At 38.5% G+C, this 27,992-nt stretch overlaps 1 protein-coding gene across 1 annotated transcript; it reads left to right on the top strand.

Moving 5' to 3' along the window:
- The first annotated feature begins 393 nt into the window (after positions 1-393).
- Positions 394-26,082, top strand: UPF3A (UPF3A regulator of nonsense mediated mRNA decay). Its single transcript, XM_066545278.1, is given in 11 exon segments — positions 394-432; positions 435-656; positions 2,906-3,012; positions 11,191-11,297; positions 13,242-13,340; positions 13,427-13,537; positions 16,937-16,992; positions 17,085-17,243; positions 19,098-19,258; positions 22,332-22,626; positions 25,879-26,082. Coding segments are annotated over 11 exon segments (1,530 nt in total). The 3' UTR covers positions 26,053-26,082.
- Positions 26,083-27,992: the final 1,910 nt, after the last annotated feature.

The following is a 27,992-nucleotide window of genomic DNA, read 5'->3' as shown; positions in this document are numbered from 1 at the left end:
GCTCAGGCTGGCGTGCATTGCCGAAGTGTAGGCACTGCTTAATTATCACAGAGCCTCCCTGCGGGCATAAGACTCCTGGCCTCACACTAGTAATGGTTAATGGCCTTTTATTTCCTTTTCCCCACTGCTTTCTCCCCGGAATTTCGCTACCCCTTAGAACCTGCATCCAAAGACTGAATAACGCACCCCGGGGTGTCGGTGCCCTTCCCGCCCTCGAGCCGCTCTGAGGCCGGGGTGACAAGGCACCCGTGAGAGGAGGGAAATGGGCACGTCTCTGTGTGCTCCCCTCGCACCGGCAGCGTGGGCGCCCTGCGCAATTCCATCAGGGACGGGGACGGAGCCGCCGCTGCTCCCCACGGCTGGCGGGGGGAGCCTCGCGAGATCCCGCCAGCCATGCGGCCGTTCTCGCGAGGTTTCCGCCCGGCTGCGGGCGCGGCGGCTCCATGCGCTCGGAGCGGGAGGCAGGGCAGGGGCTGGGGCCGGGCCGGGGTGGCGGCCGCGACTCGCGGCCCATGGACGCTCCGCTGCTCCAGGAGTCGCCGCGCCGCGACACGGACGCTCCGCCGAACCCGCCGCCGCCGTCCCCGCTGCCGCCGCCGCCGCTTCATCTGGCGCCGGGGAAACAGCGGGAGGAGAAGAAAACGGCGCTGAGCAAAGTGAGGGGGCGCGAGCGCGGCGCGGGGCGGGGGCGGCTCCGGTGGGAGGGAGGCTGCCGTGAGGGGACAGACCGAGCCCGATGTCAGGAGGTCCGTGTGTTTGTAACGGGAATTTCTTCATCTGCAGAATGAGAGTGTTCATTCCCTGGAGTATTGGGAGACCCCCAGCGTCAGCGCTGGAAATAATTTCACCTTTAATTGTGGAGTCAAGGCTGGCTATTGCTGTGGCAAAGCAGCTTCTGTCAAGGGCAAGAGCACATCTCTCTTCTATTTCATTATTCGAGCATTTTTCGTATAATACTTGCAGACTATAACAGGCTGTCCAGGGGTGTCACAGAGCCTCTCTGGCTGGAGACGTTCAGAACCCACCTGGACACGTTCCTGTGACACCTGCTCGAGGCTACCCTGCCTTGGCAGGGGGGTTGGACCAGAGATCCCTTCTAACCCTGACAATTCTGTGACTCCTTGAAGTACTGTGACATTTGATTTATTCCTGGGGGTTTTTTTAATTGGAAAACTGAAGAACTGAAAATGAGTATAACTCAGAGCTCAGCAGAGTTAAATTCAGATATTAAAATACTCAGAAATTAAAACAGGTTGCCTGAAGTTTGATGGCCATTTTACTGCTTTGTGTGCTGGCATCATTCAGCCAGAGGTTTCTACACAGTTTCCTGGCCTTTATTATTGGGCAGTTTAGTTTGGTGTAGTGGGTTGACTCTGGGTGGCTGACCTGCAGCCACACAGAGTGCAAGAGTCACCCTCTTGCACTCCTCCCTCAGCAAGATCCAGGAATAAGGTATGTTGGAAGAAACAAAGTGTCATCACAGGAAAAACTGACACAGCTGAGGGAAGACCTGATAGCAGCTTCTTACAGCTTTCTCACAAACGAAAATGGAGGGGCAGGCACTGATACTTTCTCTGGTGGCCAGTGACAGGATGTGAAGGAATGGCACAAAGCTGTGTCTGGGGAGGTGTAGATTGCATATAGAAAAAGGTTCTTCACCCAGAGGGCTGTTGGACACTGGAACATGCTCCCCAAGAAAATAGTCAGCACTAAGCCTGACACAGTTAAAGAAGCATTTGGCCAATGCTCTCAGGCACGCACTGTGATTCTTGGGGCAGAGCCAGGAGTGGGACTTGAGTGGTCCTTGTCCCTTCTAACTCAGGATACAGGTTCTAATATGGAGAGAATTAATTTACTTAATGGCTAACTAAAAATTAGAGAGGACTGTTAAAAAAAAAAAGATTGAAACACCTTCCCACCTCCTCTCTTCCTTCCCAAGTTCAACCTCCTCTGCCTGGAAGCACTGCAGAAGGATGAGGAATGGAGGTTGCAGACAGGACATAACAGCTCCTCTCTGCTGCTCTGTCTTCCTTAACACTCCTTGCCTCCTCCGGCATGGGGGACCTGACATGGGACACAGTGGGATACAGTCCTTCATGAAGTGCTGCAGGAGGGTCCCTCCCACATGCTGCAGTTGTTCATGACCTGCTGCAGCATGAGTCTCCTTTATGGGCTGCAGGCCTTCAGGATAAACCTGATCCAGTGTGGGCTCCTCTGCACAGGCTGCAGGACCCTTCAGGGCATCTCCACTTGCTGTGGCATGGAGTCCCCCATGGGCTGCAGGTGGATGTCTTCTCACTGTGGTCCTTCATGGCATGTGGAGGAACGGTGTGCCTCACCATGATCTCCTTCAAGGGACTCTGCTTTGGCATTTGGAGCACCTCCTCCCCTCCTTCTCCTGTTTGTCTGCAGGGCTGTGTCTTACACTTTTTTCACCCTTTACTCCTCTGTCTCACCCATTGCTTGCTACCTTTCCTGTCCATTCTCAAACACCTTTCCCAGAGTCACCCTGATTTGGCTTAAGGGGCTCAGATGTGCCCTGGGGTAGATCCATTGGAGCTGCTGCACTCTGCACTGGGCAGCCCCAGCATCCTCTCAGAGGCTGCCCTGAAAAACCCTGGCCAGGAGCAACTGGACAGAGACCTATTACACTGAAATACTGCTGTAACAAGACTTAAAAGCTAGTTTAAATAATTTATTAGAGATACTGTAAAATTTTTATTTAATCAATATCTGTTTTTTAGGTTGATGATTAAATTGCAATGGTTCTCAGGCTGTTCATCAGAATATGTCAGTTATCCTACAGTTTCAAAACAATTGCAGGAACTGAGTCAGGGAATTTGTGCCATCTGTTTCCACAGTATTTAGATCAAATATAAATCTCCATTTCTTTTTATATATGCAGGTGGTTATTCGAAGGCTTCCTCCTTGTCTAACCAAGGAGCAACTGGAGGAACAGCTGCATCCTTTACCTGCCCATGATTATTTTGAGTTTTGCACTGCTGATCCCAGGTGAGGATGAGCTGTTTCTGTAGGTTTTCAGGTGCTGAAAACCTAATCAAGGTATGTGGGACATTCCAAATCACGTGTTTTTCCTCTTTTTATTATTTTTGTTGAGTTACTATTGTGGCCTGCCTCAGAAGGTAGGGATAACCCACGTTCTTGTTGCTAGATCCATTGGGGCAAGATAGTGTGAAGTGACACTGAATGATCAATATTTGTAAATAAACAATGTAGGGTTTATTATAGAACAACTTGGCTGCAAAGGAAAACAGGTATGGAGCTGTTTTGCTGGTTATTATCTATAGCAATACAACATGAAAGTATTGTAATATGAAAGTGCAACAACATCACCCAAGGACACAGACAAGGAGAGAGAGAGAGAGAGAGAGAGAAAGAAAGAAAGAAGGAAAGAAAAGCACAAAAGAAAGAAAAACAAAGTACAAGAGTGTGAGGGTCTCACTACCCATAGGTCCTGCCATAAGACTTGGTTGCTGTGCAGTCTTGGATCCAGATCTGGCAGGAGGAGTTGGGGGGAAGTCCCAAATAAGTGGAGGGAGAAGATGGCGGAACACAGCATCTTTTGGGTCTAAATTCACTCTGGTTCAGATGAATATAAATCAGGTGCCTCCTCTGGGGAGGGGAGCTTTATGTAAGAATGTGTATCAGGGGACACCTTCTAAGACAGCACGGCTGCCCATGCTAGCAGCACAGTTGAGTCAGTTGTGCCCCATTGTGTCCCATCAGCAGAGATGAACCCGCTCAGGTCACTCTCAGAGTTCCCCGCATTTCTCAGGAAGAGGAGAGGGAGCCCCACATCCCAGTGGTTTGTGCAAGGAAGCACAGCTTAGCATGACACGGGGCACAATCCTGTCCAGGGGATTCAGCTCTTATCTCAGTCACAGCCCATCATTCATCCTGTGCCTTATCAGATCAGAGGTTTAGCCATTACACGACTAAAAATTCACCTACTCCATCTCAACCAAGCATCTCCACAAATGAGGAATGTTTTGAGTCATTGTCTCTGAATAGTTCAGTCTACTCCTTAAAATATTTCTGAAAGCTGGCTGCATATGCAGAGACAATGACATTCCTATTCCTGCTCTTTTCCTTTACACTGCAGATTTTAAAGTGAATTTTTTTTTGTATGAATAGGCCATAATGTAGTTTGAAACCCTGATGTTTCTTTTAACCTTCATTGATAAACTGTAACAGCCTGCTTAATTGGCTGTGAGCAAGATTCATTCTGGGGCAAACAATGACAGAATCTTTTTATGAGTCCATTTGAGTTTGGTTTCTTCATTTACCTGCCTGGATTTTTATGTGCTTCTACAGATTTTTAAATAATCTAGTTTTATTCATTTTTGTCTCATGCAAAAGTAAAGAAGAAATATTGGCTGATTTAAATTAAATCAGAATTGCTGGTATAGTTACATAATTTACTCAGCATCACAGTGGTAAAATGCAATTCCCTTTTGAATAAATCAGTTTCCAGAAGAGAAACAAAACACCATGTATGTTCAAACTTCACGTGTTCTGAAAAACTGAAGATCCATCTTGTCATATCTTAGTGTGTGATGAATCACCCCTCCACTGGCTCGAGATTATTTCCACTGACTATAGAGGGATGCTGACTCTTTATTGCTGACCAAATTTTGAAGTTAGGGATTCTCTTAGAGTCAGTTTCACAACCAAGAAGAAATAAATGTTTATTTAGAGAAATTATGACCCTTTCTGACCTAGGTAGTTGCACATGAGTGCAGCAGCAAAATAGTAGGTGCTTCAGCTTTTCTGTTAAAACTACAAAGGATGCGAAGTGAGGAAGGAGGAGAACTTACTCTGACTGGAAATCTTTGTACCTTACATTGCTCTTCTGAACTTTGTCATCTCTATTTCCAAGTGGGCTTCTTTAAGGCTTCTGTCCCAGCTGTTCATTTGATAAGAGGAAAATACCAAAGGCCAACCAAAAATTCTCTCAAGAAGAGCGTCGGTTCTCACTGTGTTTAGATGCACAAATGCCAATTAACACTTAAAAAAATTCCAGTTTTAATTTTCCAGAAAAGTTTGCATAAGAATTTAGGGAGTCAGCCTCTTTAGAAAAGAGAAGGCACTGACAATACTTGCATATATAAAGCTTCATTTTCTCTCCTATGTGATGAAATTTGGATTACCCAAAAATCTTGCTATTCACTCGTTTAATTGCATATATGGCAGGTTACCAATGAAAGATACTGTTTTTTCACACTGTCATTTGTAATGTTATTCTCTTCTGCCTTCACAAATCTAAACTCACTAAAAAAATTCATTTAAATTTGAATTTTTTAGCATGAAATGTTTTGTGTTCGTTCCATTTTTCTTCATCTTGCTTTTCAAAAAATGTGTTTTCAGACAAAAGATGGATCTTTTTGGAATGGATTTATCTTTACCAGGTTTGTATGGCTACAGCTTCTTTCAGCAAACTACACAGTTTATGTGGGCATTTCACTGCCATTCTGCAGTTTTGGCTTGACTGATTATTTGTTTTTTGACTGGCTTAAGACTACCTTGTCTCTTTTGTCCCCTTTGTTCAAATACTGACACATACCCACAAATATCTTTTTATGAGTCATCTCTTTACGTTACCCACTGAGGAATATACAATAAACTTCCAGAAAGTAAAAGTTTAATCAGGGTTACTCTCAGTCTTCTCTTACCCAGCAGAGAATACTTTTTAAGTGTAAGGCATTATATTGCCATAGTCTGTCATGTTATGGGCAGTTCACAAGATTTCAGCAAACTCTGTGCATGTGTCTTCATGTCATTCCAGCTAACAGGAAAAGCTACAGAACAAAGTTGGCATGTTTTCTGTCTTTCACTGAATAGCTTTTTTCTAGATCCTGTACCATGTGCATAGTGGCAAGCAATCCAGAGAATTCAGTGAAAACAAAAACATGTGAAGATGAAAATGAGAAGGATTTGAAGAACTCCTCAGTGAAGAGGATCTGTTGGAAAGGAGCATAGAGATGCTTTGATGCAGAAGCAGACAAGTTTCCTTAAGAGCTGTAACATCTCAGTTTAACCACATCCTGTGTTACTACATCACAGAAGTTTCTATAGGCTCATTCAGATTTTTGAGCTTTTCAGAAATTCATGCCATGAATGATGAATGTTGGAAATGGGTCAGGAGCAGTTAGACAAATACTTAGACAGATATTTATCTATGAAAACCTAAACATAAGTTTCAAGTTTGGTATTACAAAGTCCCTAGGCTGCAGATACTTGCAGTTATGAACTGAGTGCAATATTTGTACATTTTCCCCTTTTTAATAAATTTTCTCTTGACATTCTCTATTAGTTGCTGTTGATAAGGGCACTAGAGAGGTCTAACTGTAGCTGGTTCTACATTTTTATTTCCAAGATAATTCATCCTAGAGGACAAAAAAAAGATATGCATATCAACTCCAGTTTCTCTTTTTTTGTAATCTTTATATCTTTGTAAGTGTTATCTTTAAGTTTACAATTTTGTGTTATAGGTAAGCTATAAAACTTTTTCAAATTTCATGTGATTAATGTAATTTTCAGTTTTTCAGTTACATCTATTTCAGTAAAATCATTTCAGAAAGTGACTTGTGTTTCGTTCCTTTTTCAGATTCATCTGATTCACTGCATTACATTTATTTTCTCTTGCATATTGACATCAAAATGCAAACAAAACACTGTTTATAGATGATAATAAAGACTCTGCCTTCTTGATAGACTGTCGTGTACTCAGACTTCAAATATTAACTATTTTTTCCAGATGCTCTCTCCTTTTTGTCTGCTAGTAAAGGTTTCTGAGCTTATTCTGAAGATTTGACTAATCACCAGTCAAGTGATTGATCTCTGGCCCTTCAGGGTTTGGGTACTCTCTCTGGACTGGCATTGAGTGCTGAGCGCCAGTAATTGTTGATAGTGTTGTGAGGTTATGAAAGGAAAGAAATCTGAACACAAGCCTTGCTTGCATGAAAACAGTTCAAATACTCAGTGTCATGCCATGTATCTCAGAGTGATAAAGCTTTTCCAAAGAGCACTCCTCTTTTTCCCTCCATAACATCTTCCCAACATTGTGCTCAGGATTATTGTAGCTAAACAGCATTACCACTGTAGGCTGTAGGTTTGCACCCAGGAGCTGCAGCACTGAAGGGGCAGTGCCTTTAGTGCTTCAAGGGAACCACCACTACTGTGTTCTGGGTGAAATAATTGACAGGCTTTGATTGGCACAACTCTGGTGTTTCTGCTTCCTCTGCCAGGCAAACTGCTCATTTAGAGCTGTAAAAAGGAAAGACTAAGCTTATTGGAAATTGTACCAGTTTCACCCATAATGAGAATGACCACAGAAGATGACAAGGATGAGGGCCAGGGGATTTTAGATTGACATGACAATGTCAATGATGAGTTATCAATTATTGTATGAATGGGTGGAGGAGCTATTTGACTCTCCAAAATTTAGTTTTAGAGCTCTATATACATGTAAGTATATATTTTATAAATGCCCACCATGATTCATGAGTTGATAAGTATTTTACTAAGATGAGATTTCTGGCTTTATAGTTAATATGTTGCTGTTTAGACTGTAAATAACTATTTAAAATTATGTTCCTGTATATCAATCTTTTTACACAATTGTGTTAAAAGGTACATTGTAGAAGACGTAAACATTTAGAATGTGTTTGTTATTAAAGTTGCTAGAAAAATAAGGACTTAAAAAGATGATAGACTAAGTGTTACAGAAATAAATGTACCCTGAAAGATTGAATACCCTTGAATGCAGAGCAGAAAAAGAAAAAAGAAACATTGTGTTGGAATGAATAAATGTGTGTACATTCAGACTCATCTGGGTTATTTCCATAGAGATTGCTCCAAGTGCCGACATGTGCAGTGCATCTGTCCAAAACATTATACGTATGGAAAGCAGCATTATAGACAGCAAACATATGGCAAAATGGATCCAGCTCTTGGATGATAAAACTGAATTTCAGATCCTGAATGAAATCTGTGGTGGTAGATACTTGAAAAAAGCAGGAGACACACAGAGTTCACTTCTGTAGGACTCAGCTGGAAGACAAAATCCTGAAGAGTAAAGGGAATTTTAGCCAGTAACTGCTAAATACTAAGTACAAAAGTCAAGCAAGAGTGTTTCTTCTTAGGAGGGGATGTTAGCCTCAGAGTGCCTGTAGCCCTGTGAAGCCCTGTGCATTCTTTGCTGCATGACCATGCTGTTGAGTTCTGAGTGGATAGGTAAAGACAATCCAGGGTGGGGAGTAGCTGCTGGAAATCATGTGTGTGAAACCTAGAGTAAAAGTGATACATATGCAATTCAGTGCTAAGTATTTCAAATGTGCTAGGTTTAGTTAGCTTCCCACCTAGAATGTGAATTTTACTCACTTTTTTAGGCACACTGTGCACTTTGCTGGGTAAGAAGCCTAAGACAAGGGTTTGAAACACTCAATTGGGTGGCTTTTGTGCACTCAGCACTCGTGATAGCTAACTCACATGCATATGAGAACCAGCTCTTTTGTGGAAGTGGCTCCATCAGAGAAGCGTTGTCGCAGCTCTGTTTCTGCATCCTCCTACCCCAAACCTAGCTACAGTAATGGACAGACAGTGCTGTGTTATTGTGCTGCACATCAATATCCTGCTGTGCTCAACCATGCCTTTACATTGTTGTATGTTTCTGCTGATGCGTGTGAAGTTCTTGAAGATGTTAAAAATGTATAGCAACAACACTAGATCTCTTACTTGCAAGGTAAATTCTAAATCTGTTTTCCAGAGTCCTGTTTATACAGACTCAGTTAGTTCTTACTAATGAGTGCTTAATAATCATATCAGATGTTCCTCCATTTTGAAAGTTATTCACTCTTTTTAAGCTGAAAGAGCCAGAAAAATATTGTGTTGTGTACCAAGAAAAGATTATGTTGCCAAAGAAGGTGAAAGAGATTGCATTGATATACCAGCTGAAGGAAACAAGGAAGGAGCAAGCCTTTGTATTTTCAGTTCAGTTTCACAATGAGTCTAACCATAAGTTTCTAAGTTCCTACAGGAAAAAAAAATTCCAACTGTATGATGAATCTACTTGCTGTGCACTGAGGCAGAGAAGTGCCACAGTAATGTAGGAGTGGACCCTTGTCCAAGTAACAGTCTTTAATCTATAGAAAGTTTTAGTATTTTACAAAAGCTGAAGATGGAAAGAACAGTGGAGTAGTTATTTAGACTAGGGACTAAAACTCAGTTCCTCAATCTCAGGTAATAACTGGAATGAAAATAATGTTCCCTCAAGATTTTTATCTGATGAATGTTTAGCACTTCAAGGGTACAATCATATCAGTCAAATGTCAGGCCTTGTTTAATTTAAACCTCAAAGCACATGAAAGATAAAAATAGTGCTGTTGATATGACAGAGAAGGAAATTTCCTTCTTCATGGGAGCCCCAGTTATCTGAGACTTTTACAGTTGTAGCCATTAGGCAGCACAGAGACATTGCTTCCAGTACAGCTATAGATTGCCACAATAAAATTCCCTCCTTATGCATTTTAAAATACATCTTTTAAGTCTGTGTAATTATGAAAAGTGTTACATTTTGTCTTCTTTGAAATTGATGAGAAGAAATCTGTCTTTTTATATCTGCTTTGCAGCTTGGTGATAACTCTGCAGCCATGCTATAGCATCTCTCAGCCCTGGCATGCCCTAGCAGTTACCCACTTACCATTCACACAATGCTGTTCCTATGCTAGAATGTCAAAATATACTGGCTATATATGGATAAAATGACTCTTCCTCTCTTCCTTGGAAATAGTTCATCTTCTTCAAGCTGTAGAAACACTTCATAGCTGGTATTTACAAAGTGGCTAAATGAAGAAAGCCCTCTAGGTTGTTTTGGTTTTTTAACATTTCTTCTGGCTACAGGATCAAACACAAAATTGGTGGGTGTACAAAACCATTGGTGATTGACAGCACTGCTCTTTATGGTCTCCTCCTAACACTGTAAGTGGAATCCATATGGATGCATATTTTAAAAAGAAAAAACTTACTTAGGAGCAATGTTGCTTTGAGCTGCCACATGCATGGATCCTGTGATCCAATCCATATTTTGCTCTTTCTCACTCATTGTGAAATCTGATTTTGAAAGAGCTATGGGATTGAAATACAATTGCAGCTCTGTGTGTTTATTGTCTCCTGGTGCCAGTGGCGAGTTGGTCTGAAGACAGGCCATAGGTGACAATGGAATTATGAACTATTGGAATTATAGAATTGTAGGTATTTTAAAGATATCGGCTTGTGTTAAGATTTGTTCAGAAACTTGATGTAATATGTAGTCATCATTAAGTCAACTTAATACAAACTGACTTATATATAGCAGTTGCAGGAGTTTAAAGCATGTACATGCCATGACTCACAATAACTTAGCTGATGAGTTCTAATTCATTACATTACCTCTGTTTCATCATGGTTGTGGTGTGCCAGCCCTGAGGTTTTTATCAGGCACATTAAACATTTACCCATGGAGTGGGATCTACGCCAATAAATTCTTGAAGAATCAGAATTATTTTAAGCACCTGTTTCTTTTGCTATGCTTTGGATTTTCACAGCAGCTGTTGGTCACAACTAGACGTTGCATGTACATTGATAATACATGGATGTCTGATGGAGTTTATTTATTTGTGTATAATTCAGTGGATTATATTGCCAACTATTAGGCTTTTTATTCTCTCTTAAAGGTGGAAATCTATTTAAATACAGTGACAGCCTGGAAGCTGCCACTTCACTGCAGTCTTTTACTTAACCTTTCCTTTTCAGTGATACAAGACTTTTCTTAGTATGCCCAAGATGTTCCCCAAAAGCACTGCTGTTATTCATCTCTCTTAAACTGGGAAATATTAAAGTTTTGATCCTGCACAGTTGGAAATGTATGCTCTGCAATTTAGGGGGACAAAATAAACTGGAAATATTTGTGTCAGTTCAGAATAAATTTCACAGTTGCATACAGAACTCTGATGTCCTGTTACTTTTTGTCATATATATATATATATATCATTACATGTGTAAATGTAAAGACTGCTTAAGGTAGCAGTTTCTCAGAGAAGATGAGAATTATGATGTGATTCCTCTGGTTTTATGTTTTCCCTAGCCCTGAAAAGAATAATAAGTAACATAAAATAAAATTTCTTGTTGCAGCCTTTATCCTCATCTCTACTCAAGAGCATACATTAACTTTAGAAATCCTGAGGACATCCTTCTTTTTAGAGATCGCTTTGATGGCTATGTCTTCATTGATAATAAAGGTTGGACTGTTTGTAAGATATTAAATGTCTATGTATACATATACCAATTTAGAGCATTAATTTGCTTTCTTTTTCCTAGTTATGCCATTATTTCATCACTAGGCAGTTAATTACATACAAAATATGTTAACATTTATCACTTAAAATATAATAAAGTGCAAAATATATTTGTCCATCCAGTTTTGCTTGTCTATGTGGTGTGCATGCTTTATGTGCATTTTTATACTTTAGGCAATGCACTATCAAGACCATACTAAGAAATTACCTTATGCAAACTTCACAATTCATTACAATAGTAACTGAACACATTGTGAGCACAGATTTTTACATCTTCATTGTTTCTGAGCTAAAGTTCTGCCACTTACTCCTGTTTGGAAAAAGCAAGAAGAAACCTTCAACATTTTGGTTGCCCACTTTTAAGACATGTAGAGGTTGAATTTTTAGGGCCTTTGTAGACATCTTGAGTTGAGTTCTGAGAACAAGAATGGCAAAATTGATTGCCAGTTTTAAAATGTTCAGTCTGAAAATGTTTGCCCAACAGTAAAAAAAAAGTCTGTAATGTAGATGTAGATAAACCCAGGTCGTCTGCAGGAATATGAAACTGCCATCAATAAGAAGGGGTTTAGCAGAACTTTAGCAGTTCCTTGCCTCATTCAGGCATACCTTCTGTAAAAAGTTGCATAGGTTATGTAAAATAGACGTAGATTTGTGGCTCTCTTGTACAAACATTTTTCTATTCTGTATACTCAGTGTTGCAGAGGTCCTGTGAAAAGTAGTCCTGCCCACTCTTACTAGAAACTGATCTCTAAAGAAGGTGTCAAATCAATTAATTCCTCTTCAGCATTTCCTACCTGTGATGTTTTATTTCTTTCTAATGTCCCTCAGATTTAGATGGTTTTTGTAGAGATGAAGAACAAAACATTCCTAGCAGTGTGCATTTCCCAGATTTAAAATTCTGAGTGTTTTAAAATTTAAAACTAGAAAGAAGTTTTTTTAATGATTCTGCTAAGACTTTCCCTAAATTCAGCACATTCTTCAGTATTATGCTGGACTAAAGCCAGAATACTCTGCAAAACTAAGCTTGGACACAGTTGGCCAGTTTGACATGATTGCTTGTACAATTAAAAAGCACAAGGTTTGATCAGAAGTGCTCTCTGGTGAGGCTTGTGGCAGCATTGAATTTTGAGGCTAAAACTGAGACAAGGATTAGCAGGTTCAATAAGGTTAACAAATGTTCTAGCAGACTGAAGACAAGTTTTCCTTGTACTTGAGCAAAGTGTAATCTTGAACCTGCTGCAAGTGGAAATCAAGTGCAATTCAAACCCCACACATGGTTCTGACTCCAGTCCACAGAAGAAGCCAACCCAAAGCAAAGAATCCCTGCCAATAAAAACACAGGCAGGAGTTGCACAGTCCATCGTAAAGAGAGAAGTTACACACAATTCCGTGTGCTGAGTTTTACAGTTGTGGTTCTGAAAGGAGATGCTTTGTTGTTTTATTGCATATTACCTGGCATTTATTTATTTTTTAGGCTTTTAGGCAACAAAGCCTTAGAAAAGCAACTCAACAGTTCCAGACTTATTTCCTAATAATAATCATTGACTTAATCATTGTCAGACTGAGATTTTGTGATAGATTTTTCTAACCAATTTCTGTGAATAATTAAGAGGGAGCTATAAATAATATTGCCAAAAATTTATTTTGCAACAGTATTCATCCTCATTTTCAGTCTTGTCAGCATATCCAAATAAAAGATCTTTTTTAAAAATTTTAAATACCTCTTCATGTAACTTTTCATTAGAAGTTTAGGAGTGAGTTATAGAAACATTTACATTTGTTTTCACATAAGACTTCCCAATGTGTGTTCAAGAGTTTGGTAGATCTTGCTTGAAGGTAGGGAATGTTTCTCCCCCTCAAAAAAATTAAGGATTGATTTCTTTTTAGGTTTGGAATATCCTGCAGTGGTTGAATTTGCTCCATTTCAGAAGATTTCAAAAAAGAAGCTGAAGAAGAAAGATGCCAAAGCTGGGAGCATTGAAGATGGTAAGCATCTTTTCTTGACATCACAGTGGAAAATTTCTGTTATGTATTGCAAAGTATTAATATAATTCAAAAATTTTTCTTCACAGATCCAGAATATAGGAAATTTTTAGAGAATTATTGTGCTGATGAAGACAAGATCTGTGCCAATCCTGAGATTCTTTTGGGAGAGATTGAGGCCAAAACAAGGGAACTCATTGGTCTGTTTTCTTGATTTTTCTTATTATTGAGAATATTCAATATCTTACTTTTTATCTTTATGATACTACCTGCAAGAGCTGGCCTGTTCAGTCTAACAGATTTATAGTACCAGTTAAATATTTGTTTTCCAGGCAAGTAGTAGCAGTAAACCTTAAAGTCTCTATGCATGAAATCATTTGGCTTCACTTCAACTTTTGCATGCACACACACTGGCTTCAGAAATAGGCCTTTAGTAATTCTGAATACTTACAATGTATTAGTAGATGAAAGATTTATTTTTAAAATACAAAATAGCTGAATACTTAACCATTGATCCCTGATATTAGCTGCTTTGATTAAGAAACATGAAATGATCTCTGTTCTCATGGTCAAGATTCTGGAAAAGCTTTAAAAGTAAGGCAACATCTTGTTTTCTGTATGCATGCAGCATGGCTTCCACAGTGCTGGGGGGAATTTTAAATAAGGTGAGCACTGAAATCTTCAGTGCTAGTATGCAGTTTTCAGGATGACATGGAATTTTGGTGTATCTTCAAGTGATAACATGCAGAACAATTAGTCTTTCCCTAGGTGTGACATTTGAGTAGGAAAAAAAATTGACCTTTGCTGTTATTTCTTTACAGTGAAAAAGTGGCCACCTCTTTTGATTAGAATCATAAAATCATTTAGGTTGGAACCTTGCTGTTCAAGAACATCAAGCACAACCATTAACTCAACAGTGCCAAGTCCACCACTAAACCATGGTGGCACAAATGCCACAACTGCACATCTTTTAAATACCTCCAGGGACAGCAACTCCATTTCCCTGGGCAGCCTGTTCCAGTGCTTGACAGTCTTCTGTGAAGAAATTTTCTTAGTATCCAATATAAACCTGCTCAGTTATATCTTGAGGCCATTTCCCCTTTCCTATCACTTGTTACTGCTGTTTGAGAGTTAACTGGAGAGATTTGGAGCTCTAATAATTTAGAGGAAATGGAAATGGACATTTAGATAACTCTGTTATCAATAAAACTTGTTTGTTGCTGTTTTAAATAGGGAAGTCGCCCAATAATTTTTATTTACCCCAAATCTTCCATGGTTCTCTGGTTGACAGCAGAGTAAAGGCAGTAAAACTTTTGTAATAAGTATGCATTTTGCAAAAAGTTTATGGTTTCAAGATTAAATCAACTTAAAAATATTCTATCAGGGAAGATGATTAATCTTGAGAGTTGCAGATTTCTGAGTAACAATATTAACTGAAGGCAGCTTTAAGGCTTTTAATGTTTCATTTCTGTTAAATCAGAGGAAATCAAACTAGTTGCTTTATTTTTCCTGCCATTCGAAGCTGTGGCCATTGCTATCAATACAAAACTAAGGATTTCTTCAGCAATTAGCATGTTGATAGCAAGATTATGTAAGGGTTTAGCTGTGTGTCCAGTTTCAAAGGTGTTACTCCTACTGATGTCAATGTAGGATGTGCCCAAGACTTTGGTGGCAGAATTGAGCCTCACATGCTCAGAATTTCTCCCTGTAAAGTTACTGCAAACCAACATGTTTTATGCATCATGCCAGGTGCATTGGCTAATCAGTTTCTATGTGACAGAGAGATATGAAAGAGATTTTCTCTGTAGCAAGATGAAGATCAGCAATTTTTTTCTCATTTGTCTGTAGACAACAAGATAAAATGTAAAGTTTTGCTGACACAGCTCTTCATTTAGTAATTTATTTTCTTTTAAAGATTCTTAAACTTTTTAAGAAAATGCTCTTAGGTTTGTATTTGCAGTAAGGTCCATAAATAAGTTGGGTAAGATTCAAGTTGGATAAACATTCTTTTTCCCCTTCCTCTTTTGGTAGTACTCATCACACTGCTTCTCTCCCTTGAACTTCAAGTTATAATTTCCCATTAAACCTCTTGCACTACAGTCTTACTCATGACTAGGGTCAAGTTCTGAACTCTCAGTGCAGCTTATACTTTCCCTAGACTTTTCAGTTACAATTTGTGATCTCTTTCAGCATGTAAAGGTGCCCAGAGGCAGCCACTGCTCAGGCAGGGGAACTTAGGGAGCAGGAGAGAGAGGCAAAACTCAGATCTGAGGGACCGGACAGGGGCTCTGGGGGCCTAAAATTTGTCCAAAATGATGGGCAGGTGGAGAGGATGGGGAAGCATGGAAAATCTAGGAATAGAAGGAGGAAAATATCAAATTAACAAGCTTTATTGGTTGTTGATTCCTACCATTGACATTTGCTAAAAAGAAAGTGAATCCTACCAGCCTTCCCATTCATAACTATGTAACAAAATTTTGTTATTAATGAATGGGTTGCCCCCAGCATAATCCAACTTTCAATGCAAAAACATTTAAATGTCTTTGGGATATGAATTGTCTAGATTTTGGCCATGTCATTTCAAATTTGTTGAAGACTTTTCTAATTAATTTTTTTATTTCTTTTCTTTCAAATTTTGTCATGCATTTCAATAGAGAATGTTTTTCTGTGGTTTGAGGGAGAATCCACTATGTAAGTGTAGAGCAATTTCAAGTAGTAAACATTTTCTCTTCTGGGATATCTAAAACCGACAAAATTTGTTGTAACTACTCACAGCCGTAAGTACAGGCTGAATTGAAGTCTGAATTCAGTACTAACAGTCATGAATAAAGAATTCGATAAGGAACATGATGAATAATTTGATGATGTTCTCCAAGTTTTTATAGAATTTAGGGATGGTTCAGGCAGGTACCTTGATTTCAGAGTGTGGAGACAGCTCTGTAATAAAAGAATGGCTGTGTGATCCAGTAGATGAGACGTTTTATTAGCAATTCTGGAAGCCAGAGTTTTATTGGATCTGCTAATACTTTCCTATGTAACCTGGGACAAACTGCTTATCTGTTATTCCTCCTGTTTTCCTGTGGAAAGGTGAATACTAAATGTCAGATAAATGAAAATGTTTTATGAGACTGATAATGTTTCCTTCCTGATGTACTTTGAAAACTGGGTTTGAAAAGGGCTATGTGAGTTACAGTAATGTGGGCTGTATATGAACAACAATATAGCTAGGTTTTGATGTACAAAAGTAAAAAGTAGGAATAGATTCTTCTGAACATTTCTTTCTTTTTTTTGGTGAAATAACCATTCAATGAGCAGGAGAGAAAAGCCATTCTCTTGAACTGAAAGGATATGATATTTAATTAAATATCAAATAATCGTGCAACATATTTCTATTGCTTCTAATGCTAACAGCAAAAAAGAAATGAAGTGTTTCTAAAGCATAATGATGGGAATGCCTTCAAAAATACATGAAACAAATAGGTTTATCAATAACTTAGCTCCCTTTCAGATAAAGCTTGAAAAAGGGGGTTAATACTAAAGTAAATAAATGAGTACATTTTAGGAGTTGAACACTATATCACAAATTTTTTGTGTTTTAGCTAGAAGAACAACACCCCTTTTGGAATATATTAAAAATAGAAAATTAGAAAAGCAGGTACGTTCAGACTTTTGCCTGAAGTTCCACATTTCTGTTTCATATGGTTTTCTGTTGGACAATTTACAATTAATCATTATTGAACTCTTCAGAGAATACGAGAAGAGAAAAGAGAAGAACGGAGGCGGAGAGAATTGGAGAAGAAACGTTTGCGGGAGGAAGAGAAAAGGAAACGCAGAGAAGAAGAAAGACGTAAAAGAAAAGAAGTGGAGAAGCAAAAGAAGATTTCTGAAAAAGAAATAAGGATCAAGGTAACTGAGATCAATGAAAAAAATTATTCTTTTTTGAAGTTATCCAGAAGTTCTTTGGTATCTCAGTGTTTATTTAGTGTACAACAGCACAGTGTGGAGTCACCAAACCAGTTTTGACTGGAAGGGGAAGTAATGTAGAGCTTTGACAACGTGTTGTTTGAAAGTGTGACTGATGGCCTTACCTACCATGGTGTGCTGGTGCAGTTAGGGCAGGTAACTTGGACATCTTCATACAACTCTGCAGCATTCCATGCCAGCATTACCTGACAGAACCAAATTGTTCTTTGCCAGCCTGTTGGAAGATTATTGAAGATTATTGTGGGTTTGATGCCCTTATGGGCCATTCACTTAAGAGTTGGACTTCATGATCTTTGTGGATCTCTTCTAACTCAGAATATTCTGTGATTCTGTGTTTCTGTGAAACATAGCTTTAACACTTTCTGTCATGCAAATCTTCATTTGGCCACGTATGCAGAGTCACATATTTATGTTTATGCTCAGAACTGATGTATTTTAATTGTATGCTAATTTCAGGTTGCAGTGCCTTTCAGCAATCTGAATGGATTTTAATGACATCACTTAGGAGGGCGTATCTTGTGCTAAGAAGTCAGGCCATATAAAACCATCTTATTTCTGCAAGATGACATAGATAAAATTGTTCATCTGAATCACATTTTTTGTTATTGGAAAGGCTTTATAGGCTGCTTTAAAGAGGAAATTTGGTATAAGAATCTGTAGCATAAAGCAAGAGCTTGACTCAGATTTACTAGTGGTGAGAAGCCACAGAACTGTGTACCTCTTTCCTCATTTGTTCTTGGAAAACAGTTTTCTTCACCTAAAAGTATAAAAATAGTAAATTCTGAAGCTGAATTGCATGTTTTTCATATCTGGGCATAAAAAAAATACTCTAGAAGTTCATAAGAAAAGGGACTTAATCCTTAAAATATATTACCTAAAAATGCTTGTCCAAAAAGCCCTAGTATTCATGACATATCTGTGGTGATATGACCCTGAAAGCTATTTCTGTCTCTGAAAGTAAAGGATAATATTACCTGAGAGAAACATTATAGAAGTTTCAAATATTGGAGAAGATTAATCTGTGCTCATTTCAGAAACAAAATGGTGGAATAGAAAGACTGAGGTGTACTGCCTAGAACTGATATGGTAGGGTAATAATTTGAGACAGTTGGTCCTTGTATAAAGTTTATGCCTGTAATACTATACTCTGCTGAAACCCTGTATGGGTTGCTATGAAAGAAACAGACTTCTTGAAAATCCTAATTTTCAAGGTAAAACTGCAATGACTTCTCTTCTGCTAATATCACAAGTTTTTCCCCATCTGTATTTGTGTCAGGATGTACTAAGCACCTACTTCTACATGCCTATCCCAATTCATGTGACAGACATTTTATATAATATTTCAAGGAGTGAAGTATTAATCCTGCTCTCTTTGTAGTATTGTAGAGGTTCTGCTTCTTATTTTATGGGCAATGACATTGAGCTCTGTTACATGATTTCTAAGAAACCATAGACCATAATAATGTCTTTATGTTTATAACTCAGGAAAGAAGAGTAGGTAAGTGCTCTGAGAAGAATAGGTAAGTGCTTTCTCCAGTATTCTCCACGTATTTGAAAGTGTGCAGTTGAATACCTAATAATGACTGTCACTCCTTAACAAATGTAAACCATCCTTTTAAAATAACTTTAAATTTCATGCTTTGTAAAATATATTCCTAGCATGTAAATAAGGTATTTCCAATCTTAGCAAGTTACTGATATATTTAGTACTTATTAAAATGCCTGTACAATAGAGGAGAATAATTTTGCACCACAATATAAACAAATATCTCTTAGCTTCTCAAGAAGCCTGAAAAAGGAGATGAACTGGCCAGTGAAAAGCACAAAGAAAAAGGTGAAGAAGCTGACATTGAGGAAAATAAATGGGATAAATCATCTGGATCTGGGAGTATAAAATCCAAATCTTTGGAGAGTTCACTAAAAGAAATTAAGGAAAAGTAAGTAATATTTACCTTTTAGTCTTTAATTTAGATCTTAAATGCTTTCATCACAAGGCTTAAATATAAGTGGTGTTCTGTCACCAAAGGACCAATTTCATTCTGTGTGTGAACAAATCTCTTCCTGTTGTTTTGGTAAAAGGTGTTTTGTAACAATTTATTGACCTGGTGGCAGTATTAGTGGATGCAATTTGTTATTGGTGAAATGCTATGAAATCCCTGATTGGAAGGATTTCTGCATGAAATCTCAAGTCATTCAGTTATTTCACCTGTTCCCCATCAAGAGCTCAGGTGAGTCTCTCCTTCCATTACTCATGTTGAAGACTGAATTGTCCACAATGCCATACTTTTCCTTCACATGTGGGTTGGCTGCAATAAACATATAAATGTTTAGGTAAGTGGGACAATGGCAAAATCGTGAAGGTGTGAATGAAAGCCTTATGATACATACATGCAGTAGGCTGTCTCTGTCTCCTGCTGCCTTTTGTGTTGCATTTGCAATGGTAAGAACAAAAGGCATAGCTCTGTTCTATTACTGCTGTAGCCTGGAAATGACTCATATTATCCTTGTCCTTTGGCACATGAGTCCCATGGCAAGCAGGATCTACCCATAAGATATGCAAGATAAATAATGAAGAAAAATATGTATGTTCTGAATGTTCCTGAAAAATTCCATGTCCTGAAACTCTGAAATTGAAAATATTCAGCAACTTCTTTATTGATGGTCTTCAAGAAAGGAAGCAGAACAGGCTCCGCAGAAACACTTGCAGGGGCAAATCAGTTGTCTGCTACTCATAGAATCTTTCAGGTTGGAATGAGCCTTTAAGATCATTGAGTCCAACTGTTAACCCAGCACTACCAAACTGCCATTATAAACTGTGTCCTTAAGTGTCATGTCTACATGTCTTTTAAATACCTCCAAGGATGCTGACCCCACTACTTTCCTGGCTTTTTATGGATTAAACTTTTGGTGGTGCCATGTAACATTGTTTGCTATTGATCCTGTAAGTTTAACAAGACATTCATGTATATTTTGCTCATGTAAAACAGAATCTGTTTGGCTGCACAGGTACAGTAAGCATTACCTTGTGTTTCCAAGTGCTGATTTCATCTTGATTTTTAGTGGGTAGGTAGCAAGCTATGAGCTATTTCAGCTGGATTGAGATTTAAAGTTGAAACTACTTTGTCACTGACTCAGAAATTGGTAATAAGCTATAACTCCCAGCTCTACCTGCAGGAGACTGAATTGCCTGTTTGAAACCATGTCAAAGGCTTGGTAGCAAAAGCTTCCTACCACAAATCAAAATCTCAGTTGGTGCATAAGTTACATGGTCAAATGTGAATTTGAAACTGCATCAAAACAGAAGTGTGCTTCCATTCCCTTTACTTCTATTCATTTCTGCTTTCTCTGACTGTGTAACTTTGTCTTCTACCTATACTCTGAAATTGCTTACTCTGCCATTTCCACTCCTGCCTGCCTGTTCACTGTGACTCAATTTTAGGAATCTACTTTGACCACTCTTGGAACAGGAGTTTGTATCCCTGTCCCCTGCCTGCCTTCAGACACAGCACTTCCTCCCCAACAGTAACAGACAAGGGAACAGACAAGTATCAGACACTACTGCAACCACAAATTGAGAGAATCTTTCTGGCTTTTTAGAAGGTCTTGCCCTGAGCCTTGCTAGGACTTGGAGTTAGGTTCTGGAATAGCATATTAAACATGAAGCAAAGCAATTTCCAGCCACATACCCCTTAACTAACATGTTAGTTAGATATGATATGTATATGATAAGATATGTAAACGTATCCATGCTACAGGTACGGGGTCAGTGTAACTGTGGTTGGTTCAGGTGTCTGTGACAGCTGGGATGTTGCTTCCACTTGGTGAATGTGTTATGCTGATACAAACTCAGTCTTGTGAAATGCTGAATAACTTAACCTCTCATTCAGGTTCTGCTCTGACTTTCAGCTCTTCCTGAGATGAGGACCCTCTTTTGGCAGCCCCACTAATGCCCAAGTTGGCATTGACAGATGCTACCAATTTTCACATTTCTGTTATATGAAAAAGAAAAGTTTATATATAGATACACTTTTATTTGTATTAAATAATTGCAAATAAGAAGCATATCACTATTTGATCACCACACCATTGAAAAATCTCATTCCTCTCTGATTCTATCTGCAGTTTCCCAAAATATGAGGAGACTATCAAAAGTAACTTGCTGTTTCAATTTTAAGTATTTATACATATGTAATGAAAAGAAACTGCCTGTATTTGTTCCTTTTGAAGTTCAATCTATTTTGTAATATTTTTTCATTATTTGCAGTCTGGCCATATGAGAGAAACACCCATTTGCTGAACTGGAGCAATGAAGTGAATAAGAGCTGAGAATTTTATCAGACAGGCAGCAAAATATTGCCAATAGTCTTTATATTATAAACAATTTACAGCATAGCAGAAATTAAATATAATGTTGTGGTAAGGTAATGGTCTTTGCTGAAATAAAATTGCAAAGGCAGGCTAGATTGTTTGGAGACACAATAAACAAAAGCCTGGAACATAAGTATTTATTTTCACAAATGTCTTCTGCAAGTTATGATGTCAGTAAATAATTTTTGTTATGCAGAGACATAAAATTTACAAATTGATACATGATACCTGCACAATTCCTTCAGATCCTGAATGTTCCTGTTCAAGGGAATACATCCATGCATGACTCACCTCAACACCAGGCTACAAGAGCTAATAGCACAGCATGTGTTTATATGAAGGGTATTGGGGAACTATTGATAGGATTTCAAAGAGGGATAGAAGGTGAAGAATGGGCCTTCCACAACAGTTGCACAAAAGCTTGGTAAAGCTGTGTCTGCAATTCTCAACTAAATGCATGGGTGGACATACATGGGAGAGACATTCAGCATTTAACCCTTTGTAATGAGAAGAAAACAACCTTGGTATATAATTTATCTACACACTCCTGAAGTCAAAGGAAGGCTTTGACTTTTGTCTTTCTGTAGCTTCTTTTTACTGTTAACTGCTTGGATTTTCCTTTCTCTTCATACATACTCATAGGTCACAAAATGATAGTGACAAAGAGCAAAGAGATTTGGAGAGAAGATTTCGAGAAAAAGAACCTGAAAGACAAAGGTATCGATTGGATGATGGCAGAAAGCATAGAACTCACTATGAGTTTGACAAGTTTATGAGAAGGAATGAAGAAGAGCTGAAATGGGGGAAAGGATACAACCAAGACAGAGGAAAGAAAGGGAACTACAACTACAGCTTCACTGTGGAGGCAGTAGACAAACTGGGTAAAGAGGACAAGTGTGATGACATGGCATCCAAAAAGGAGCGCATAAGAAATAAGGTTCTTTTATTCATTTAGGATAATCTTTCATTAGTTAATATGGTTCAAGATCACAGGTTTTAAATTCTGCAAATACAGCATAAAGATGCTTTTTCAAAAGAATTCTTTATCTCATTTTCAGTAAAACCCAGATTCCTTTCTGGGTTGTTGTCAAAGGACAACAGCAGTTAAAATAAGTTAAGGCTACAGGCTCATTCATATTCACAATATATAGAAGACTTTCTGTCTTCACTTCAACCCTGTCATTTGAAGAATACTATTCTTGGAAGCCTTACATTTTACAAGTATATTAAAAATCATTACACTTCTGATCTGTAATGAAATTTAAAAACTGTGCCATGTTAGTCTTTTAAAAATATACTTCCATTACTCTCATAAAATAATTATATTATGGATTTGCCAGGCATTGCTTGGCAGAGCAACAATAAAGACTTAAATAAATAGCTATTTCAGAGAGCGTGAATGTATGGATTCTACAGTATTACATACCTGCCAGTATGAAAAGGCTGTCATTTCATTGGATAAATTTATCCCCATAGCTGTTGTCAGGGGAAGAGCAGATGCAAAACCAGTGTGAGCAGAGCCTGTGTCATAGTGTGTAGAGCTGTTCCCTGTTGTCTCCCAGAGATCTGGGTATTGTTTTTCTCAGGCTGGCTGATTTCATGGATGTGCAAGAGTCTTTTCAGGATGTGGCTCTCCTTGTCAGCCCCTTTCTCTCTCTCTCTTGATCCTAGATTTTCTACAAAAGATGACCAAAACACTGTTAGCATAGAAATTTATTCTGCATGTGAAACTCTTCTTTCAAAGCAAGTGACTGATCTCTACTGTGGACTAAGGCTGACAAGAGTAAACTGGTCACATGCAGAGTGAGTCTGCATGGAGTGTGCAGGGCACAAGTTCAGGTGGACTCACTGTGCATGTCAAGGAAGTCATCTTGTGCCAACACAGAAAGCCTGGTGTGCCCTGAGGTTTTTTTATGCAGAGATCAGCTGGGCAGAATTGCTAAGATTTATCTGCATTTACACATTAGCCATTTCCTCATCAGCAGCTCAACATTTTTCTGTAGAATAGTCAGAAAAATGGCTACTTCATGTTGTCATTATAGTGCAAGAGTTCTATTATCATTACATTGCAAGGGTTCCATATTGCTAGTTTTGTACGTCCTTGATGTTTCTTGTAGGCAGCTCCTCTAGGCACTAACTCTTCCTTGTCCTCACAGCAACCAACTGACTCCAGTTCCCCTCAAGCAACCAATCTCCTCTTTTATAACACTCTTCTGATTGGCTACAGCTGCAACCTGTTGACATTAGGCCTGCTCCTAATCCTTAATAATTGGCTCAGCTGCAACTCTTTAGGGAGTAAGATTACTTTCTCTCCTACCTTTATTTACTTCTGTTCTATCCCCCTACAAGTTCAGAAACAGAAAGATGGGAAATTTTTTTTTTTTTCCTCATTCTTGCCATGTTCTTCTTGAAATCTGTCAAAATAATCTCCAGCCTTGGAACTGGATGGTGGGTGCTGGGGACATTTTGGCAAGTGTTAAGAAGCTGCCTGCTTTTTATTTCTTTGCATCACTTTCTGGAACCTTGTTGAGTCCCTGGATTAGTCCACACTTAGGACTAAAATACTGGATTTTTTCCCTAAAAAATTTAGCACCATCAGTAAGGTATGTTGCAGTGTGGTGATTTTTTTCCTTAGAGTATTTATCACATAGGTGATTAGGGGCTCAGTTTTACAACTTAGGTATAGCATTGACAACGTCAACACAAATTTTTAGTCAGAGATGGAACCTCTTTCTGAAGTTCATAGGAATTAATTAGAAAATGAGAAATTTCCAGTGTAAGTAATGTGATAGCTTTTATACAAACCACAGGCTACAGCGGCTGTGGTAGGAAAAGTCATTTGGACCCTTTATCTTAAACTTTCTAAAGGGCACTGCTTGAGGATCTACTTTTATGCAGCTGTTTGGGATATAGAAAGGTGTGTTATGCATTTCATACCACACTGCAAAGCACTAACTTGTCATAAGGCTCCATAGTGAATCTTGACATCTGGTCTAAAGAGAAGGAGAAAAAGGTGGGTGAAAAAAAGCCAAGCAGGTCAAAAAAGATGAAAGAAAAATAAAAGGGGAAATGCATATTGGGAATAAGAAAAAAGGATGAAATAACAATAATCAATAATTACTTAAAAGATACTTATTATATTACTTCATTATGAAGGCAATTGAAAATTGGTATAGTTTGATGTAGGACAGTTTCAGTGCTCTGCTACTGTCTTTAAGTAGGCTGCTGGCTGTTTACTGAACTTAACACAAGACTGATCAAAAAGTTTGGGTATTGGTGAGCTTTTGGTTGCTTCATAACATTATGTGAAAGTAAAACACCCTTACCAGGAGAAGACTTCTTAGGCAGAGTTTCTAAGTGGTGTGTTTTAGTAATGAAATTTCAAAAATAAAGAGTGCTCTGAATAGCATCACCCTTTTCAGGTTTGAGGTTTCTTTTCCATGTAAACTGGCTCCTTCTTCCATTTTCTCAGGATCAGAGCATGTGTATGATTGGGTCACTCACAGAGCCTGCACATGCTCAAATTTTACTTACTTTGTTTATTATCAGCACATAAATTCCCCTACTCTCATACTCAGGATGGAAAGCAAGATGAAGTGGAGCAAAAAATGTGCCATTTCATTCTGATGTGTATAATTCAAATGTGCATTGCATATTTAAAGTCTGGTAAGGATTGGGTAATGATTGATGATCAGTTGAGGATAATTTTCTAGCTGCTACCTGCTGAGCTGTTCTCTGGTCTGTCTTGGATTTTTATACTTATATGTAATGTGTGACATTTCATCTGCAGAGTTGCAAGTGCACAGGCTATTGTTCTTCTCAGCTGATGTTAGTGAAGGTAGCAACATTTCTTTTGTTTTCCCTGAAAATAACATGTTTGATAATTGTCTGCAGTATTTCTCCTTGTTTATGCCAAATGTATCATAGGATCTTTAATTTTTGCAGCATTTTTCATTTTTTCAAAATGTTTGGCTCCCAAGAATAGTGTTATAAACAACACATATTGAATACTAGATGCTGAATACCCAGTCCATTTTCATTACATGTCATTTTTTTCCTAGTTCTTATAAAATGTAAAGTAACTTAACACAAAATCTACCTTCTTCATAAAGATTCAAAACTTTAAAATTCCACATATGTGTCCCACATGAGTTTCTCAGAGCATTAACCATTATCTCCTTCCTTCTAGGATCGTCCAGCCATGCAGTTGTACCAGCCAGGAGCTCGCATCCGAACACATATGGGACCTACAAGTAAAACCTATGACTGCAGTGGGAAACCCTTTGAAGATGCTCTTGATAAACAGTATGAGGCAGATAATTCAGCTGGAGCTAGTTCTGAAAAGACTGAAGAAACAGAATAAAACAGTCTGGGGGAAAAGTCTTGTGAAAAGGAATGAATTTAAGATTCAGCATCATCACAAAAATCCATTGGGCTGTTTCAGAATTCCACAGGCAATTGCATCAACAAAATAATAACAGCTCTGCCTCTTACTTTCTGTAAAATAAAGGGAAGAGTGACTGGAGATATGTAAAATATCTTACAGCAAAGGAATATTCTTGCTTTTTTACAAAAAGCAGCTCAAGCACTCTTTGCCTAATTTAAAAGCAGTTAAAATACTTTATTAGATTTACCTTGAAAAAGAAGACCCTCTAGCAATTTTAAGGAAATATTTATATAAGACTTTAGAGAAGCTATGTCAGCTTCTTGAGTCTAAAGAAATGAAATGTAAATTTGCATCAGTTTGAAATCTGAGGCACTTTACATGTATTTGGTGCATGACATGAGGGTCCACAGGACCCCTTCCTGCAAGTGGCAGGGGCGGGGGCTGCTGCAGGGTGTTGCAGATGGACTCAGTGGGAACAGCCCTGGGATGAAGCTCTGGAGCCAGTGGTGTTTGCAGGATGAGGCCCACAGTTTGCACAGTTGTGAGGAATGTCCAGTGGTATCTGTACCTCATGGTGTTTACATTGGTTTTCAATTAACTGTAGTGTCAGATAAGTGTTAGTAAAGCTACAAGTATGTTGTTGGAGAGTTTGTCTTTTTCTGAGCCACTTTTGCCTTTTATGTTTTAATAGATTCCTTGTGCTTAAAACAGAAGACAGCTAATGCAAACATCAGCACATTAACAATAAATCAAATCTGGTTTTAATTAATTAGCTGTTTTTTATCGTTCTGACACTGACTTTTGGACAAAAAAAAGTGGTTGTACGGTGATGACTTTTTATATGCTAATGTTTCATATAAGTTGCAGTAACAGGATTTGGAAAATGTAAAATACATGAGCATTCTGCAGTTTTGTTTGTTAAAAAATGAAACACACATGAATGTCAATTGCAAACTGCCATTTTGTAAGATCCAGGCCAAATTCTGCCTAGATTCTAATGCAGGCACATTCTAAGGCAGGCACATATACATGTGTATGTGTGGGGGTGTGTGTGTCTTCTGTTGGTTTCAATGATGGACGTGTGTTTATGAATGGGCAGGATATGTTCATTTATCTTTCATGGATGAAAATTTCTCAGCTGTCTAAAAATGAGACCTGCTTTGTCATTGAAGTTAAATAGTAAGATATTATTTTTACATCCTCTCTGAACATTTTATTATTGAGCATAACATCTAATTGTCCTAGACTGAAAATTATTTATTGTATTTTACCAGATATTAAGCATTAAATAGAATAAAAGCAAAAAAGATTTTGACTATGATTTTGAGATGTGATATTGTGCTATTTTTTCATCTATTACTCCAGAAAAAAATAAGTAAGATGTTATTTTACTGCTTTGCATGCTTCAGAAGCAGATAAAAATACAGTTGAGAAGAATTTTAGTATCAGGCTACATAAGTCAGTCAATTTTAGCCAACTAAAATTACTTCAAGATTAAGTAAAAGTGCTGCTAAAGAATCATCTAGGTTTAGCTCCATCTAAAGTTTATCTTGTTTGCCAAGTTTATCCTGACTGCAGGAGAAAGGATTTTGTCATGGTGTCCTGGCTGAGTACTGGAAGGGCAAGCTTTCCCCTCAGTGAAAAATCCTGGCTTGATCCAAGGAAACTCATCAGGGAAATTCAGCAGTAGAGCTCAGCAGAGCTGGGATCTTCACCAGATGAGGGTCTGCTCGAAAGCATCTCCCACCTTTTTGGATGCCCTGTGGTGACTGGAGCAGGGGGTGTGTTTCACCTGTGAGAGGAACGGGCAGGACACGAGCTGTGATTTTGCACGTGCTCACAAATCGAGTTTGATATCTTTTGGCTTTTGGGCTTCTTCTCCACTTTCACCCGAGTTCCTTGGTTATAAGCACCTC

Source organism: Molothrus aeneus, chromosome 2 (genome assembly GCF_037042795.1).
Source record: "Molothrus aeneus isolate 106 chromosome 2, BPBGC_Maene_1.0, whole genome shotgun sequence".
Taxonomy (NCBI): Eukaryota; Metazoa; Chordata; class Aves; order Passeriformes; family Icteridae; genus Molothrus; species Molothrus aeneus.
Note: the sequence above shows the minus strand (reverse complement) of the source record. Positions and strands in the feature narration are given on the sequence as shown.